This window comes from Alosa sapidissima, chromosome 5 (assembly GCF_018492685.1).
Source record: "Alosa sapidissima isolate fAloSap1 chromosome 5, fAloSap1.pri, whole genome shotgun sequence".
Classification (NCBI taxonomy): domain Eukaryota; kingdom Metazoa; phylum Chordata; class Actinopteri; order Clupeiformes; family Clupeidae; genus Alosa; species Alosa sapidissima.
In genome coordinates, this window is record NC_055961.1 from 5,826,812 (window position 1) to 5,842,714 (window position 15,903).

The 15,903-nt window shown below is 43.5% G+C and overlaps 1 protein-coding gene across 3 annotated transcripts in view; it reads left to right on the plus strand.

Moving 5' to 3' along the window:
- The window catches only part of si:dkey-18a10.3 (heat shock factor protein 2), a 22,742-nt gene extending 6,920 nt beyond the window's left edge, over positions 1 to 15,822 (plus strand). Inside the window, exons 8-12 of one of the 3 annotated variants that reach the window (XM_042092331.1) lie at positions 93 to 178; positions 536 to 1,126; positions 5,364 to 5,457; positions 6,336 to 6,447; positions 13,463 to 15,822. In XM_042092331.1, the coding sequence (XP_041948265.1) occupies positions 93 to 178; positions 536 to 1,126; positions 5,364 to 5,457; positions 6,336 to 6,447; positions 13,463 to 13,650 (1,071 nt within the window). In that variant the 3' untranslated portion in view covers positions 13,651 to 15,822. The remainder of the gene's footprint in view (positions 1 to 92; positions 179 to 535; positions 1,127 to 5,363; positions 5,458 to 6,335; positions 6,448 to 13,462) is intronic. The other 2 variants (XM_042092332.1, XM_042092333.1) reach the window with 2 other exon arrangements.
- The last annotated feature ends 81 nt before the right edge of the window (positions 15,823 to 15,903 follow it).

Sequence of the window (15,903 nt, forward strand, 5' to 3'; positions counted from 1 at the left end):
TTTGTGTGTGTGTGTGTGCTTTTGTGTGTGTGTGTGTGTGCGCTTTTGTGTGTGTGTGTGTGTGTGTGTGTGTGTGTGTGTGTGTTCTCCAGATGGACTCCATAGATGGTGTGTACTCCAACAGAGTGATCCTCTCAGACATCATGCATGTGCTGCCGCCCCACTCCAAACTCCAGAGGTAAAGAGCCGTCAGCACAGCAGCACTGACTAGCCTTCAGCACAGCAGCACTGACTAGCCTTCAGCACAGCAGCACTGACTAGCCAAACTAATGAAGCTTAGAGAGCTTACAGACACCCTCAACTCTACACAACACCCAGACTTGACCTGACCTGACCTGACCTGACCTGACCTGACTGGCCTGGCTTGACTTGACTTTAGCTAAACTCTTCTCAAGAACACATTGTAACCCCAATCTCTCTGTCTCTGGTGTGTGTGTGTGTGTGTGTGTGTGTGTGTGTGTGTGTGTGTGTGTGTGTGTATATATATGTGTGACTGTGCATATATATATGTGTGTGTGTGTGTGTGTGTGTATAGCAGTCTCTCTGTGTCTGTAGAGATACCCTCTTCTTTTGCTGATGATCTTCACACATCGTCCAATGTGGCATCACTCCCCACAGAGGTTCCTCACATGTTCTCAGAGGTTCCTTCTGGTTCCACTGAGGTTCCCTCAAAGTCAAAAGAAATGGCATCTGTCTTCACTGCAGTTCCGTCTGTTTCTCCAAGCATTCCATCACAATACGCTGAGATGTTCTCTGATGTTCCATGCCAGTCTACTACAGTTCCCTCCCTTTCCAAAGACTTTTCATCCATGTTCTCCGAAGTTCCGCCAGGATTTACAAGTTTTACTTCGCGGTCAGTGGATAGTGTTCCATCACTCTGCACAGATATATCGGCCATGTTCTCAGAGTTCCTGTCTGCAGAGATTCCGCCGATGTTCAGCAAGGTTCCGTCAGCGGCTACTAGTGCTCCATCCGTGTCAGCAGAGATTCCATCAGTGTTCCCTAAAGTTCCGTCTTGTTCTACCAGTGTTCCCTCCGAGTCGGCTGAACTTACATCCGTAGAACAAGCCCTGTCTCTCCTCATGGAACCGGAGACACACAACCCCATAGAGAACCATGCAAAGAGGTACTAGGGTCTGTGTGTGTGTGTGTGTGTGTGTGTGTCTGTGTGTGTGTGTGTGTGAATCATATGCGTGTGAGATGCCTGTATGTATGTTGAGATGTAAGTATATACAGTGCTGACTGAAAGTATGTGAACCCTTTGAACAGTCTGCAGTCTGTTATTTTATCTTGATTTTCTTATTTTATCATCACCAGTTTTAAATATGAACTGTCAGGTGTGCATATTTATCAAATGCATGGACTTGTTTAGAGGGAATTGTGTGAGAGAATGCAAAATAATCATGAAACATGGAATTACTGTAGGTACAAAAGTAAGTGAACCCCCAGCTGCATTGGTAAAGTCAAGTAGGTAATTGATCAATGTAAAACATATTTGGGTGCTGAAATAATCAATTAAGCATACTAATCAAACAGACTTCCTTTGGAAAGGGTTTGAGCTATGATTAAAAGAGAGAGGAAACCCACCAAACCACTGTAGTGCAAAGGCATACCCACAGGGATCAACAATGCCAAGGCATACCCATAGGGATCAACAATGCCAAGGCATACCCATATAGATTAACAATGACAAGGCATACCCACAGGGATCATCAATGCCAAGGCATACCCACAGGGATCAACAATGCCAAGAGGAAAGGAGATATCCAAGGACATAAGGAAGAGAGTAACAGCCCATCAGTCTGGGGAAAGACCCTCTCTAAAAGATTCCAGCTCCATGTATTCACTGTAAGACAAATTATTTGCAAATGGAGGGCATTCAACATCATAGCAGCATTTCCTAGAAGTGGATGCCCATCAAAAGTATGACCAAGATGCACCAGAAAGATAATAAACTGTGTAAAAGCCAACCAACACATCACCTCTAGAGAGTTCCAGACCTCGATGGCATTGTATGGAATAAATGTACATGCGTCTACAATCAGATGGAACTGGAACAGACACAACGTTCATGGGGTTCAAGGAAGCCTCTGCTCTCAAGAAAGAATAAATCTGCCCGATTCAACTTTCAGAGGCCTTCTGGAAGACCATTCTCTTGACAGGTGAGTCCAACAGGGCTTTCAGATATAACCTCCGGAGTATATGCGGAGGTTTGTCAAATGGAGGTTCTACCCTTCGGATGATTCAGATATGATGCTACCATGTATCATATACAACGTCTTTAAACAACAAACAAAATACTGACATAACAGTGAAGTGGTTCGTTTTTTCATGGTTTATATTTCCAAAAGCATCCTCTCCCCATGTGTTATATTGCATTTACGTAAGGAGAGTTGGGTTTTCTTCTTTTTCCTTTTCTCTAGGCATATTTGTTCTCAACAATATCGGGCTCAGCAGTGAGGTCATGTGAAGGCTATCAATGAACAGAAAACCGACCGTGTTGGCTAACAATTTATTAAATACTCCTGTTATTGTCGTCAGCGACGTCGTTGTAGGCTACTGCCTTTTCAGCGCCTTCTGCTTATGATGATTTGGTCTTTTGAATTCCTTTGGCCTTGCGATGCAGTTGTAGGCTACATCAACGTGTCTCTTGCCGTTCCCTTCACATGTTCTATCACAATGCTGTCTGCCCTCATGGACAGTAGCTCCGTGATGTCTGCATCTTTCCAGGTCGGAGATTTTCTGGACAGCACTATGCCACTCCATCATGACACTGGCATTTATGGCCTTAAGTCAGATTTAAGTGCCCCCACCACATAGATGCACGAAAGAAACGTCATCAACACGCCCTCTCACCAGGTGTGAATTTAACCACATGTTCTACGCTTCGTTCAGACACAGCACATTAACATACATGTCCGGAGGAAATACTAGGAGGGGAGTGGTAGAACAACCGGCTAAGTTTGGACTTTCCATACCGGCTAAGTTCGGACTTTCCATATGATCGTTTATGTCGTTCAGATATACGGCCCCACCGCTTAACATCCGCAGAACCTCCGGTCTTACACGTATGTCTGAAAGCGCTACAAAATAGAATGATCTGGTCATAATCCAAATCGCCATGTTTGGAGGAAAGCCAACACTGTATACCAAGAAAAGACCCCCTCTCAACAGTGAAGCATGGCTGTGGAGGTGTGGGGCTGCTTTTCTCGCTCTTGACCTGGACAACTCCATATCATCCAGGAAACCAGGAATTCTCAGGTCTATCAACAAATGAGCTGAACCTCATGTCAGTCAGGGAGGTGAAGCTAGGGAGGAAATAGATTTCACAACAGGACAATGACCTTATACGCATTCAAACAAATTGGATTGGATTGGCCTGTTAATGGGTACAGAATGATTAATCACTGGTTAATGGATACTGGTATGAGACACTGGTTAATGGGCACTGGTATGAGACACTGGTTAATGGGTATATATGAGACACTGGTTAATGGGCACTGGTATGAGACACTGGTTATTGGGTACTGGTTAATGGATACTGAATGAGACAGTGGTTAATGGGTACTAATATGAGACATTGGTTAATGGACACTGGTACGAGACACTGGTTAATGGGTACTGGTTAATGGGCACTGGTTAATGGATACTGGTATGAGACACTGGTTGATGGGTACTGGTTAATGGGTACTGGTTAATGGGCACTAGTATGAGACACTGGTTAATGGGTACAGAAGACGTTTGGTTGTAGTAGTGGTGCAATAGGAGGTGCTACAATAAATGAACTACATGGACTCACATACTTTTGCAAATGCCATATTTTGAGTTTTTGTGAGCTAAACCACTTTTGTTGAATATACAGTATAATGAAAATATATAACTGTTCTGGACTGAGTTCATTTCATAAGTAATTAATATGTTAATTTCCTCCTCCAGCCACTAGGTGGTGTCTTTTCTTTTGGGGTTTGGGTTAGTCAGGTGACATTTGGGTGGTCATATTGAAATTCATGGTAGTCATGTGACACTTATAGGAAGTCACCTTGAATTCTTGGTTTTATTCAGACCAGTAATAGGCTTGTTCGACTTCGGCTGAGTCTGACTTGGTCTGGCTTACTACGTAAACGTGATCTTCAGAGGCTAGCCGGGAGGAGCTACAACAGAGGGCAGCTCATCCCGGACAGAAAGGCTACAGTCTGCCTGACGTGACTCGCGGGAGATATCGCGGAATGTTGTTTGCAATAAACACAGCAGAACTTTCATTCTTACTCATTAAAATGAGCATGATGACTGACGAAATAAATTCTTATGATGTAGTTTAAATAAACCACTGTTGTCATACAGTTAACAGGCCTGCATTGTAGCACATAAATTCAATATCAAGTGTCTATCTATTTAGCCAACAGCAGAAAATAACAGAATATCCAAACGTTTTCAGTAGGCTAGCCTACCATTGTTGCAGAAATCACGTATAAGAAGGTATCCCTTCGATTTCTGTTTATTTTCGCATATTCCAACATAAGGAAGCAGCATGAGCCTCCCGTCATAATCGTCATGAGGACATTCCTCCCAAATGGCCCTATCACGTCTTTGAACTGACGTCATGAGGGCGTGTTTCAGCTCGTGCAGCTCGTGGAAGGCAACTGCAAGATCTGTCTGCAGGCTAAGACTCCCGCGATATTTTAAGGCCATGTGACATGGTGTCACGGTGGTAAGTCCCTCCCCGGCTGACAGAAGTCGGACAGAATTTCTAACCAGCAAGCATTGCGTCCATCCCAGTATGCATTGTGTTCAACCCAGCATGCATCACATCAAGTCAGATCTGCCGCAAGTCGAACTCGCCTATTGGCATGGTAGTGTGAGTGACAGGAACGTCTTAATCCATCCTCTTTTGAAATCACTTATAGAAGCATCGTCTGTGAGTATTTTTGAAAGATATTGTTAGTATAAATGTATGATGTGCATATTTCTGTATATTTTTTTAATTTCATCAAAGTAAGAGCTATTGACCTATTTGCATGATGTCAGTTTCAATAAATCTACCAAATTTGACCAGCGTGTGATGGGAGTCATCTGTCTGTCTAATTGAAGAAGGGGGCCTCTAACTTTAATGAGGGCAGAACAATTGTTGATTGGCGGTTGGATGTGCATTAAATACGTTTTATTTTTTTTTGTAAAAATAAAATGACCATGTCTGAGGGTTCACAAACTTTCAAGCAGCACTGTATGTATGATGTATGTATGTAAGTATGAATGTATGGATGGATGAATGGATTTGTGTGTGTGTGTTTGCACATGGGTGCGTGTGTGTGTGTGTGCGTTTGTTCCTCCAGTTTGCTAGTCTAATATCGCCCACCTTGTGGCAGGTGTGAGGACGACCCTCTAGACCTCATAGACTCCAGTCTGGCTGCTATAAGCTGCTCAGTAGCGCCCTCCGATGGCCTGGACCTGCTCTCAGTGGTCAGTGCGCATTCAAACACATCTAAACCCACACACACACACACACACACACACACACACACAGCGCCCAACTCATACGACACTGGATGGAAGCAGTAGATGTTATTTTATCTCTCACCACAGAGCTGTATCTGTATCGGTAACAAAACATAACCTGCACATGGACACAATCAGTAACACAACGGAAGCATGTATACATACACACACACACACGCACACACACACACACGCTGTGTGAACCTACACATGGACAACAGCACTGACACAAACATGTGTGTGGCTTTAATTATTGTCTTATTACACGGCTCTTCGCAATGCAAGTAGAACGCTCCATTGACTTGAATGGGATTTCCCAAAGTTCCAGCGGTCATTATTTTTGACTAAAGGAATTCTGAAAAAAATAATGACCGCTGTCAATGGCAACGGAGTTTGTGCTTCTAATTCATGTCTTCCATATCACTCCGCAACTACTGTAACTTCATTCAAAAGTGAAAAGCAGATGGTTGATCAGCTGTGTTCTAAAGAATGTTTAGGCTATAGCCTAAGCTATGTAGGCTAAAGAGTCATATCGTGGGGAGTTTATTGTTTCGTTTTGGCAAGTAGTCGTGTAATAAGTGGGATAATGTATAGAACGCCGGTCATTATTGGGAAAATAAGTCCCTACAGGGCGGAACAAAACTCCGCTGCGTATCGGGGTCCGGTTCGCCCAGTTGGAACTTATTTTCCCAATAATGACCGGCGTTCTATACATTATCCCTTACATATTGTTAGTTTGTGTGTGTACCGGTATATAAGTGTGTATGTGTGTGGTTCTGTTGTTCTCATATTGACAGGTTCCGTGTGTGTGTGTGTGTGTGTGTGTGTTTGTGTGTTGTCAGTTCTTAGGCCCTGTTGAGGATGCACCAGACCACAGTTCCACTAGCTCACAAATAGCAGAGAGGAAACTGGGGGCCCTGCCAAGGGAAGAGACAACTCACCACACACGCACAGGTATGCACACACACACACGCATGAACATACACTCTCTCACACACACACAGAGATGAACATACATTCACACACTCACACCTCTACTTTCTCTCTCTCTCTCTCACACACACACACACACACACACACACAGATGAACATACACACACACACACACACACACACACGCATGAACATACATTCACACACACTCACACCTCTACTTTCTCTCTCACACACTCACACACACACATAGATGAACACACACACACACACACACATGCATGAACATACATTCACACACACTCACACCTCTACTGTCTCTCTCTCACACACACACACACACACACACAGACAAACAGGTACATACATACATACACACACACACACACGGTGTGAACTCCAACAGACACACAAACACACACAACCCGCCACACACACGTCATATGGATATCAGATCAAGCCAACAGTCAGGCGGTTGATATGTGCAGCTCTGGCAACAGTGGCAGACATCGGTCAACGAGTTTATGGCCGAAACACCCTGAAATCTTTTTGGAGGCATTTCATGGTGTGATTGATGTCAGACTAGTCATTAATTAGCTGTGCGCTGTTTCCCGCTCAGTAGCAAGCTAACAAATACTCTGATGGCTTTTAGTTTTTGCGAATGTTCTTGTTGCCCTCCCAGAAGATGTGCGCGTGCACACACACACACACACACACACACACACACACACACACACACACACACACACACACACAAATACCAGCAATGCAGTTTAACTTAATTAAGAATGCACTCGCTCACTCACTACAGCGACATTTTGAACGGCTGATTTTTTTTTTTATTCAGGTTCAGGTCACTTGACATTATTAGGCACATCTCTTTATGTAAGGTCTCACAGTTGATGGTGTATGTCAGGGTGAAAACCAAGCCACAAGCCACAAGGTCGAAAGCATTGTCCGTAGACCTGCGATACAGGGTTGTGTGAAGACACAGATCTGGGGAAGGATACAAGAACATTTCTGCAGCATTGAATGTGCCCAAGAGCACGGTAGCCTCCATCATTCTCAAATGGAAAAGTTTGGAACAACCAACAGTCTTCCTAGATCTGGCCACTCAGCAAAACTGAGTAATCTGGGACAAAGGGCCTTGGTCAGACAGGTAATCAAGGACCCAATGGTCACTATGAATGAGATCCAGAGTTCCTTTGAGTAGATGAGAGAAGCATAATATGTCTTTTATTTTTTATAAATTTACAAAACACTCCAAACACCTGTTTTTTTGTGGAGTATTGGAGTATTGTGTGTAGATTGGTGAGAAAGAAATACTTGACTCCATTTTAAGATGAGTTTGAAACATAATCAAATGTGGGAAAAGGGTCGGAAAGCTTTCTGTATGTATGCACTGTATGTTCAGCCTATTGAATAACTTGAGATGATAGGGAAGCCAAACCATTTTGTGGAATGATGCATCATCATATGACATTTGCAACGACTCAAAAACATTTTTTTTACATTTTCTTTTATTTATTCATTTTATTTGTTTGGGACCATTTACAGTTTTTAACATAAATGTTGCCATTTGATGCATTGTACCAGAGTTAGCCTAATGCTACATCTTCAGTCCCTAGGCAGGGCACAGTTCAAATCCAACAGACAACATCTAACAAACAACAAGACAGATTACAAATCCTACATCAATGTAATGCACATTGTGACACACACACACACACACACACACACACTTGACACTGCCCTTATTTGTGCCCGTAGCAAAACACCTGCCAAGTTTGAAATCAGTCGGACGAACGATTGGACAGCTATCCTAATAACACACAAACGCACAGACGGGGGAGTGGCTACAGTAGAGTGGTGGAAGCCAATGTGTGCATCTTTAACAATATCTTTTACTAATATTTTAACAATATCTTTTAATGATATTTTAACGATATCTTTTGCATTTCTTATCCAAACAATGCCAAACTTGCCACTGCCCTTACTCCTGCCTGTAGCAAGACACCTGCCAAGTTTGAAATCAATCGGACCAATGGTTCGACAGATATGCGGTTAACACACAAACACACACACACATACACAGACAGACAAATGTGTCTGTCATTTATAGATAGATGTGTGTGTGTGTGTGTGTGTGTGCGCGCGTGTTTGTGTGTGCACGTTCACTTTTAGACAGTCTAGGGGCCCGGAGAGGGGAGAGACATCACCACACACAAAAACAGCTACACACAAAACCACACACACACACACACACACACACACTTACTCACAGACAAACATGCTGTTGAAACTCTGTTGAGTGGCGCATGTAGATGCAGCGAATCCTTGCTTCTCCTAAACATGCAGTGTTTTTTTGTTGTTAAAATGTGTTTTTCGGAATGTTTATCGCGTGAAACTACGTCGGAACGCATGTACAGCCGACAGCAACTGTTGCAGATACGGAAGGAAAACAGCAGTATCGATGTTTTGGACATAAAAACAGAGACGCTGGCTGAACTGGGAATACTTCGCCTGCCTACCACAACATCGGACCCGTCTGCTTCACCTGGCCGGCGTCACCGCAAGCGGTGTGCCAGGACAAGTATGAGAGGCAAGCGAGCTGGCGTCGGAACAAGGCTAGCAGCCAACCCAACTCGCCCAGCAATACCATTCATATTCCTGGCGAACGTAAGATCACTGGACAATAAGATGGACGACATTCGGTTGCTAAGATCAGCAAAGAAGACAGTAAGTAACTGCTGCGTGAATGTTTTCACTGAATCATGGCTCAACGATAACATCCCCGACTCTGCTATACACCTGGAGCAGCTAACGTGCTATCGAGCTGACAGCCCTAGCAGACAAAAAACGTGGTGGAGGAGTTTGTGTTTACACACATGATGCTTGGTGCCGAGATGCTACGGTAGTACACAGACACTGCTCTCCACTGGCGGAGTTTATGATCATTAAGTGCCGACCCTTCTACCTCCCCAGGGAATTCACCGCGATTCTGCTGGTTGTGGTGTACATCCCCCCCAGCAACAAAAACAGTGACAGGAGCATGGCACTGAATGAGCTGTATCGGGCCGTCAGTGAACAACAAAGTGAACACCCGGATGCCTTCACAATCATCGCTGGAGATTTCAATCACACCAATCTCAAAACTGTACTACCAAAATTTCACCAACATGTAAACTTCCCAACAAGAGGACAAAACACCCTGGACCTTGTTTACACCCCACAGAAAGAAGCCTACAAAGCCAAACCCCTCCCCCACATCGGACAGTCAGACCACATTAGCATCCTGCTGCTGCCCCGATACAGACAAAGAGCAAAAGTCACCAAACCAGTTCTGAAGGAGGTGAGAGTGTGGCCGGAGGGGGCCGTCTCACAACTTCAGGACTGCTTTGAAACAACAGACTGGGATATTTTCAAAACAGCTGCCACCCACAACAACCACAAATACATCAATGATGTTACAGAAATAAAACACATCACCACTCGGGCCAACCAGAAGCCATGGCTGACAGGAGACGTCCACAGACTGCTGAGGGCCAGAGACAAAGCCTTTAGAGCTGGAGATGTAGCTGGCCTAAGAACAGCGAGGGCTAACCTGTCCCAGGGCATCAGAAAGGCAAAAAAGGATTACACAGACAAAATAACAACACACTTCAAAGACAGCAGAGACGCACAGAGCCTGTGGCAGGGCATACAGGCCATCACTGACTGCTCTGCCCTCCATCCAGCCCTCACCCACTTGGACAATAAAGACTCATATGTGAGAATGCTGTTCATAGACTTCAGTTCAGCATTCAATACCATAATACCACAACAACTCATCAGCTCAGCTCATCAGCTCAACTGGACAAGCTAGGATTCAGCAACTCCCTCTGCAACTGGCTGCTGGACTTCCTGTTGCAGAGACCACAAGCAGTACGTGTCGGGGACAACACCTCAAGCACTCTGACCCTGAGCACGGGGGCCCCTCAAGGGTGTGTGCTTAGCCCCCTGCTCTTCACACTGCTAACACATGACTGTACAACCACTCACAGCTCCAACCATCTGGTGAAGTTTGCGGACGACACAACACTGGTGGGCCTCATCACTAAGGGCGATGAGGCTCACTACAGAGAAGAAGTAGACCTGCTGGCTAAATGGTGCAAAGACAACAACCTCCTGCTGAATGTCAGCAAGACCAAGGAGATTGTTGTCAACTTTCAGAGAGGCCACAAACAACTGCCACCACTGTTCATCGACGGAGTTGCTGTGGAGAGAGTGAGCAGCACAAAATTCCTGGGGGTGCACATCAGCGACGACCTCTCCTGGACCACCAACACTGCATCACTGGCGAAGAAAGCCCAGCAGCGCCCACCAGCGCCCCACCCACCAGCCAGCTAGGAACCTAGGATCCTGTCTACCCTAACCCCCCACCCCCCCAACACCCCCCCAGGACCGCCCTGTGGAACTGCACTGTGACTGCGCAGCCTAAAACGTCCCACATACTCGACGCACCCGACCAGTAGCGCGACAATGTGACGTCACAGAAGCGCCGTAACCATTTATACTCGCGCGTGGTGGTCGCAACACTAGTTGCAATATTCTCCTGAACAGAGGTGTCGCTGTTGTGAAAAGACTAACATTAACTACTTACACAGCAGAAGAAGCTGCAGTAAGAAACACCAGTAGCTAGCCTCTGTGATGGTACTTCAGACTTTGGTTGCTACTATTCACAACTACCATCATCATTATCATGTAGTTTCCAAGGTGTGTGCACTGGTAGATAGATAGATAGATAGATGGATATATAGATAGGTACTTTAGTCATCCCGAGGGAAATTTTAATAATTTAAACAGTTTAGTTAGCTAGCTAGCTAGCTAGCAGCTGGCTGAGTTTGTGTAATTTCCTGAAGTGGAAAGAGATTTTGTTCAGGCTTTAATAGATATCCTTTGTTTGAAAATAAATCGTTTCTATTCTTTCCTCTTAATTCCATGTGTTGCAACTCTCACTGGTAACTTTGTTAACTTATCCAGCAAACTATTAAAAATTCACGACTGTAACAAAACACTGCAACTCGCTTGCCCTCGAACTAGTCCATCTTCCTGTTTCCGCCTTGTCGCGCTCGTCTGAAAAAAAATGAGTGGTGCGCTACCTCGCGCTACACGGCCAAAACCCTGACGCGCCAGAGAGATCTACGTCATTTTGACGTCACATTGTCGCGCTACCGGTCGGGTGCGTCAGGTATGTAGAAGCCTTAACGTGTTGATGCTTCATATCAAGCCTGATATACTTGAAATGACTGCATATCAATGTAAATATACAGTACACACAAGCACAAGTTTAAACTTCATGTAAATGTTATCAATGTTATTTATCACTCTGCCACAATGCTGCTGCTACTACTACTCTGTCAGAAGGTTACGCTAGGACTATGTAAATATACAACACAACTACCTCTATTTTTTTTTATATATGTTTTATATTTCTATATTTTGATATATGTTCTATATTTCAGTCTCGCACTTTAATGTCTGTATGTGCTATGTCTGTATATTTTTTATTTTTTATTGTCTATGGCTATGTCTATGTCTAAAGTATGTCTATGTCTGTATTTAAAGCATGTCTATGTCTGCATGGGAAAGTAAGAAACGAAATTTCAATTCTTTGTATGACCAGTGCATGTAAAGAAATTGACAATAAAGCCGACTTGACTTGACTTGACTTACCCTCCACAGACACACATACTTACATGCACCCTCTCTCTCTCTCACTCACACACACACACACACACACACACACACACACACACACACACACACACACACACACACACACACACATACATATCTATTTTAATTTCCTCACTGAAATGTACATTATACTGGTCTTAGGTAATCTATCAATCAGTTTGCACATATTTTGCTGTTCGATTACATATTCACAACACAAACTGTCATACCATAGAAACTTCAAGAGATCAAGAAAGAATCAAGATTATTTGTGTACGGAAATATAAATACACACACACATTAACAACTTGTGTAGTGTTAAACAGAGACACTTGCTGTGTGAGATTGCACAGTGCAGGAACTGATGCAACTGATGCACAAACATTCTGTTTCAACATTATCTATCTACTTTGTCTCTCGGCGTTCTTTCTGCTTTACCCTTTCTCCTCTCTCTCTCACTTCTCTCTCTCTCTCTCTCTCTCTCTTTCTCTCTCTCTCTCACCCCCCTCTCCCTCTTGTTTATCAGCATTTCCTTTATTTGATGTTTTATATTTCCGTACACAAATATCTTGATTCTTTCTTGATCTCTTGAAGTTTCTATGGTATGCCGGTTTGTGTTGTGAATATGTAATCGAACAGCAACATATGTGCAAACTGATTGATAGATTACCTAAGACCAGTATAATGTACATTTCAGTGAGAAATTAAAATAGATATGTATCTCTCTCTCTCTCTCTCTCACATGATAAAGTTGACTAAAAGGAGGAGTAAAAACTCATCTTTTGGAAATTGATCTTAATGCCTTAATTTTAATATTATAATGTATCGTAAATAAATAAATATTCTCTATCCATGAAATAACTGGCCTTTAAAAGTAAAAATCTGCCAAGGAAGAACATGAATTTATTTACAATACATTATTTATTCACAAACAAAACTGGTGTCCTTAAAGGCTGGTATTCTGTCTATAATTGAGTGGAATGGAAATTTCCAACCCCAAACTTTTGAACAGCAGTGTGTGTGTATATGTGTATATATATATATTATTTTTTTTCTGATGTCATCCTACAGTTGCTAAGGGACATTCAAATGAGTTGACGGTCATATTCAAAATGAGGAGACCACTACAAATATGAATATGACCGTCAACTCATTTGAATGTCACTCAGCAACCGTAGGATGACATCAGAAAAATGTGCAGCTGTCTCATTTTTTTCTAGAGCTGCATATATTTATGTCAGTTTTAAGTTTCCCTCACCAATTCATTTATCTCTCTCTCTCTCTCTGTCTCTCTCTCTGTCTCTCTCTCTCTCTCCAGTGTCTGAGGCTGTTCCCATGGCTGCGTTAGTGGGGTATTGTGGTGATGAGGATGACAATGATGAAGATGTGGGTGAAGGTTCAGACATTCTGCCCTCCCTTCTCCAGCTGGCACAGGAGGCTTCTGCTCTCAGCATGCCCATCTCTGTACCACACGCACCCTGCGTGCCCACATCGCATGCCCTTTAACTACCCCTGACACACACACACTCACACACACACACTCTCTCTCTCACACACACACACACACACACACATACACACACACATACTCTCACGCGCACACACACACATACAAACACACACACACACACACACATACAAGCACACGCGCACTAGAAGCATTAGAAAAAGGAGGCTGAACTAGGACTAGAGAGGAGAGACGTCATCATCGCTGAGCTGATACTGTTAGGTTGTTTTAGGTTTAAGAAAGTTGATCTTCAACAATATTAAAATTCAGTGATTATATTTATAGCTGCCTATTGATATACTACAATTGATATTCCATTTACAAAGACATTTGGACACTTCATGACTACCTTCATTTAAATTCAAATGCATTCATGTAAATATATCAAACTGCATAAATGTTTCATGTGATTATGAAATAATGGTGTTGGAGAAGCACTGAAGTTTATTTTAATTTTAATACTGCAGCAGAAAAACATCATAGAGATGATAAATATTAGTCAGACACATCATGCTCTCCCTAAACTCTGTAAAGCCTTTGTCAGTTTATCTTGTCGCCAGACTGAACATAAAGACAATAGCTCCAGAATAGCTCTGCGATGCGTGATATTATCCTGTAGCCATAAAGACCACAGTAGCTCCAGAATAGCTCTGCGATGCGTGATATTATCCTGTCGCCATAACGACCACAATAGTTCCAGAATAGCCCTACGATGCGTGATAGCTCCAGAATAGCCCTCCGATGCGTGATATTATCCTGTTGCCATAACGACCACAATAGCTCCAGAATAGCCCTATGATGCGTGATAGCTCCAAATAATATAACGTGTTTTGGAGAAAAGCTCTTCAGATATGATATATTTTGATGTGTGCATCATATACCCAGATGTAAACCTTTGAATAGCTCCAGACTCCACAAGAGCCTTTATAGATATAATATACTGTAGGCACTGCAAAGAGAAATGGCACACAAAGCAGTGTGAGAAGACTGCACACACGCACACACACACACACACACATGCACACGCACACACACACACACACATGCACACACACACGCACATAGAGTACTCCTGGGAGGATGGGCTCTCCCACATCCTGTTTAAAAATGTGGACAAGCCAAAAAGAGTTCACAACCAGAGAGAAACACCTGCGCTTGTCCTAATTTAAGCTTCACTGACAAATCGACTTATCAAACAACAAACACCAAAAAACAACATTTCTTCCAAAGTTTGTCTGTAGAACTCATACACTCTATCCTGCGATGGCAAGGCAGTGACCCATGTTGTTTCTCTGAGGGGCCAGAGGCCCAGTAAGCGGTCAGTGTATGCTCAGTAATCTGCATGCAGGTTGTTATATGTTTGACAACGTGTCGGACACACCAGCCCGGTCCGCTGCAGACCCAGAGCGCCCAGGTGCGCCCCAGACAGCAGGCTCCAGGTGTCTCTCTCCAGTTTGCCTCGCGAGTGCAGACTTAGCAACTGCAGGAAGCCTGTGAGAACATCAAAGGCCGGATGGATTCTGTTCCTCAGATGCACTTTAGCTGTGTTTGTGTGTCGTATGCAATGACTGCATATAGATAGACGGCACATCCTCCATCAAAAATAACTGAATAGAGCCCTGCTGTTCATCTATATATACAGTGTCATTGGTGCCTCGTGTGCAATAACTTATGTTACATCAGGTGGTGATGGTTGATCTATTTCTATGCAGTGCTGCTGTTGTTCAGCCACCTGGTAAATGAATACCCATAATCCTTTGCGTTCTGTAGGTGCGTGCTTGGACAGTGTAAAAATAGCCACCCTGCTCTTTTCCTCTGTGAAATGATCTTGGTTTTAAAATGTCTTACTGCAGGACTGAAGGCCTGTCCCAATGCTAGGTCTGTGGTGTTCTGTTTCTATGATGAAGGTAAATGTTAAATGCATCATGACTGACGCTAACATTATCTTCACAATCCAAAAAACTCTAGAGAACATGTAGAATGTAAGGTTTGTGACGCCTGCCTAAATGAGAATTGACAGCTGGGACATGAAAACTAGGACATGGTTTTCGTCACAACATTTTACGAGCGTATTCTGATATTAATGCACTTTAATTCACTTATGAATGTAATGATGCTGCCCGTGACGAAGACTGTTTTGTTTTTTGTTGTGAAATAAACAGTAAACTTGATATTGTGGCTCGTGTGTGGTGAGTGGTTCGAAGAGATTAGATAACAGCCCTATGAATGAAGCTTTTACTTCCGCAATACTC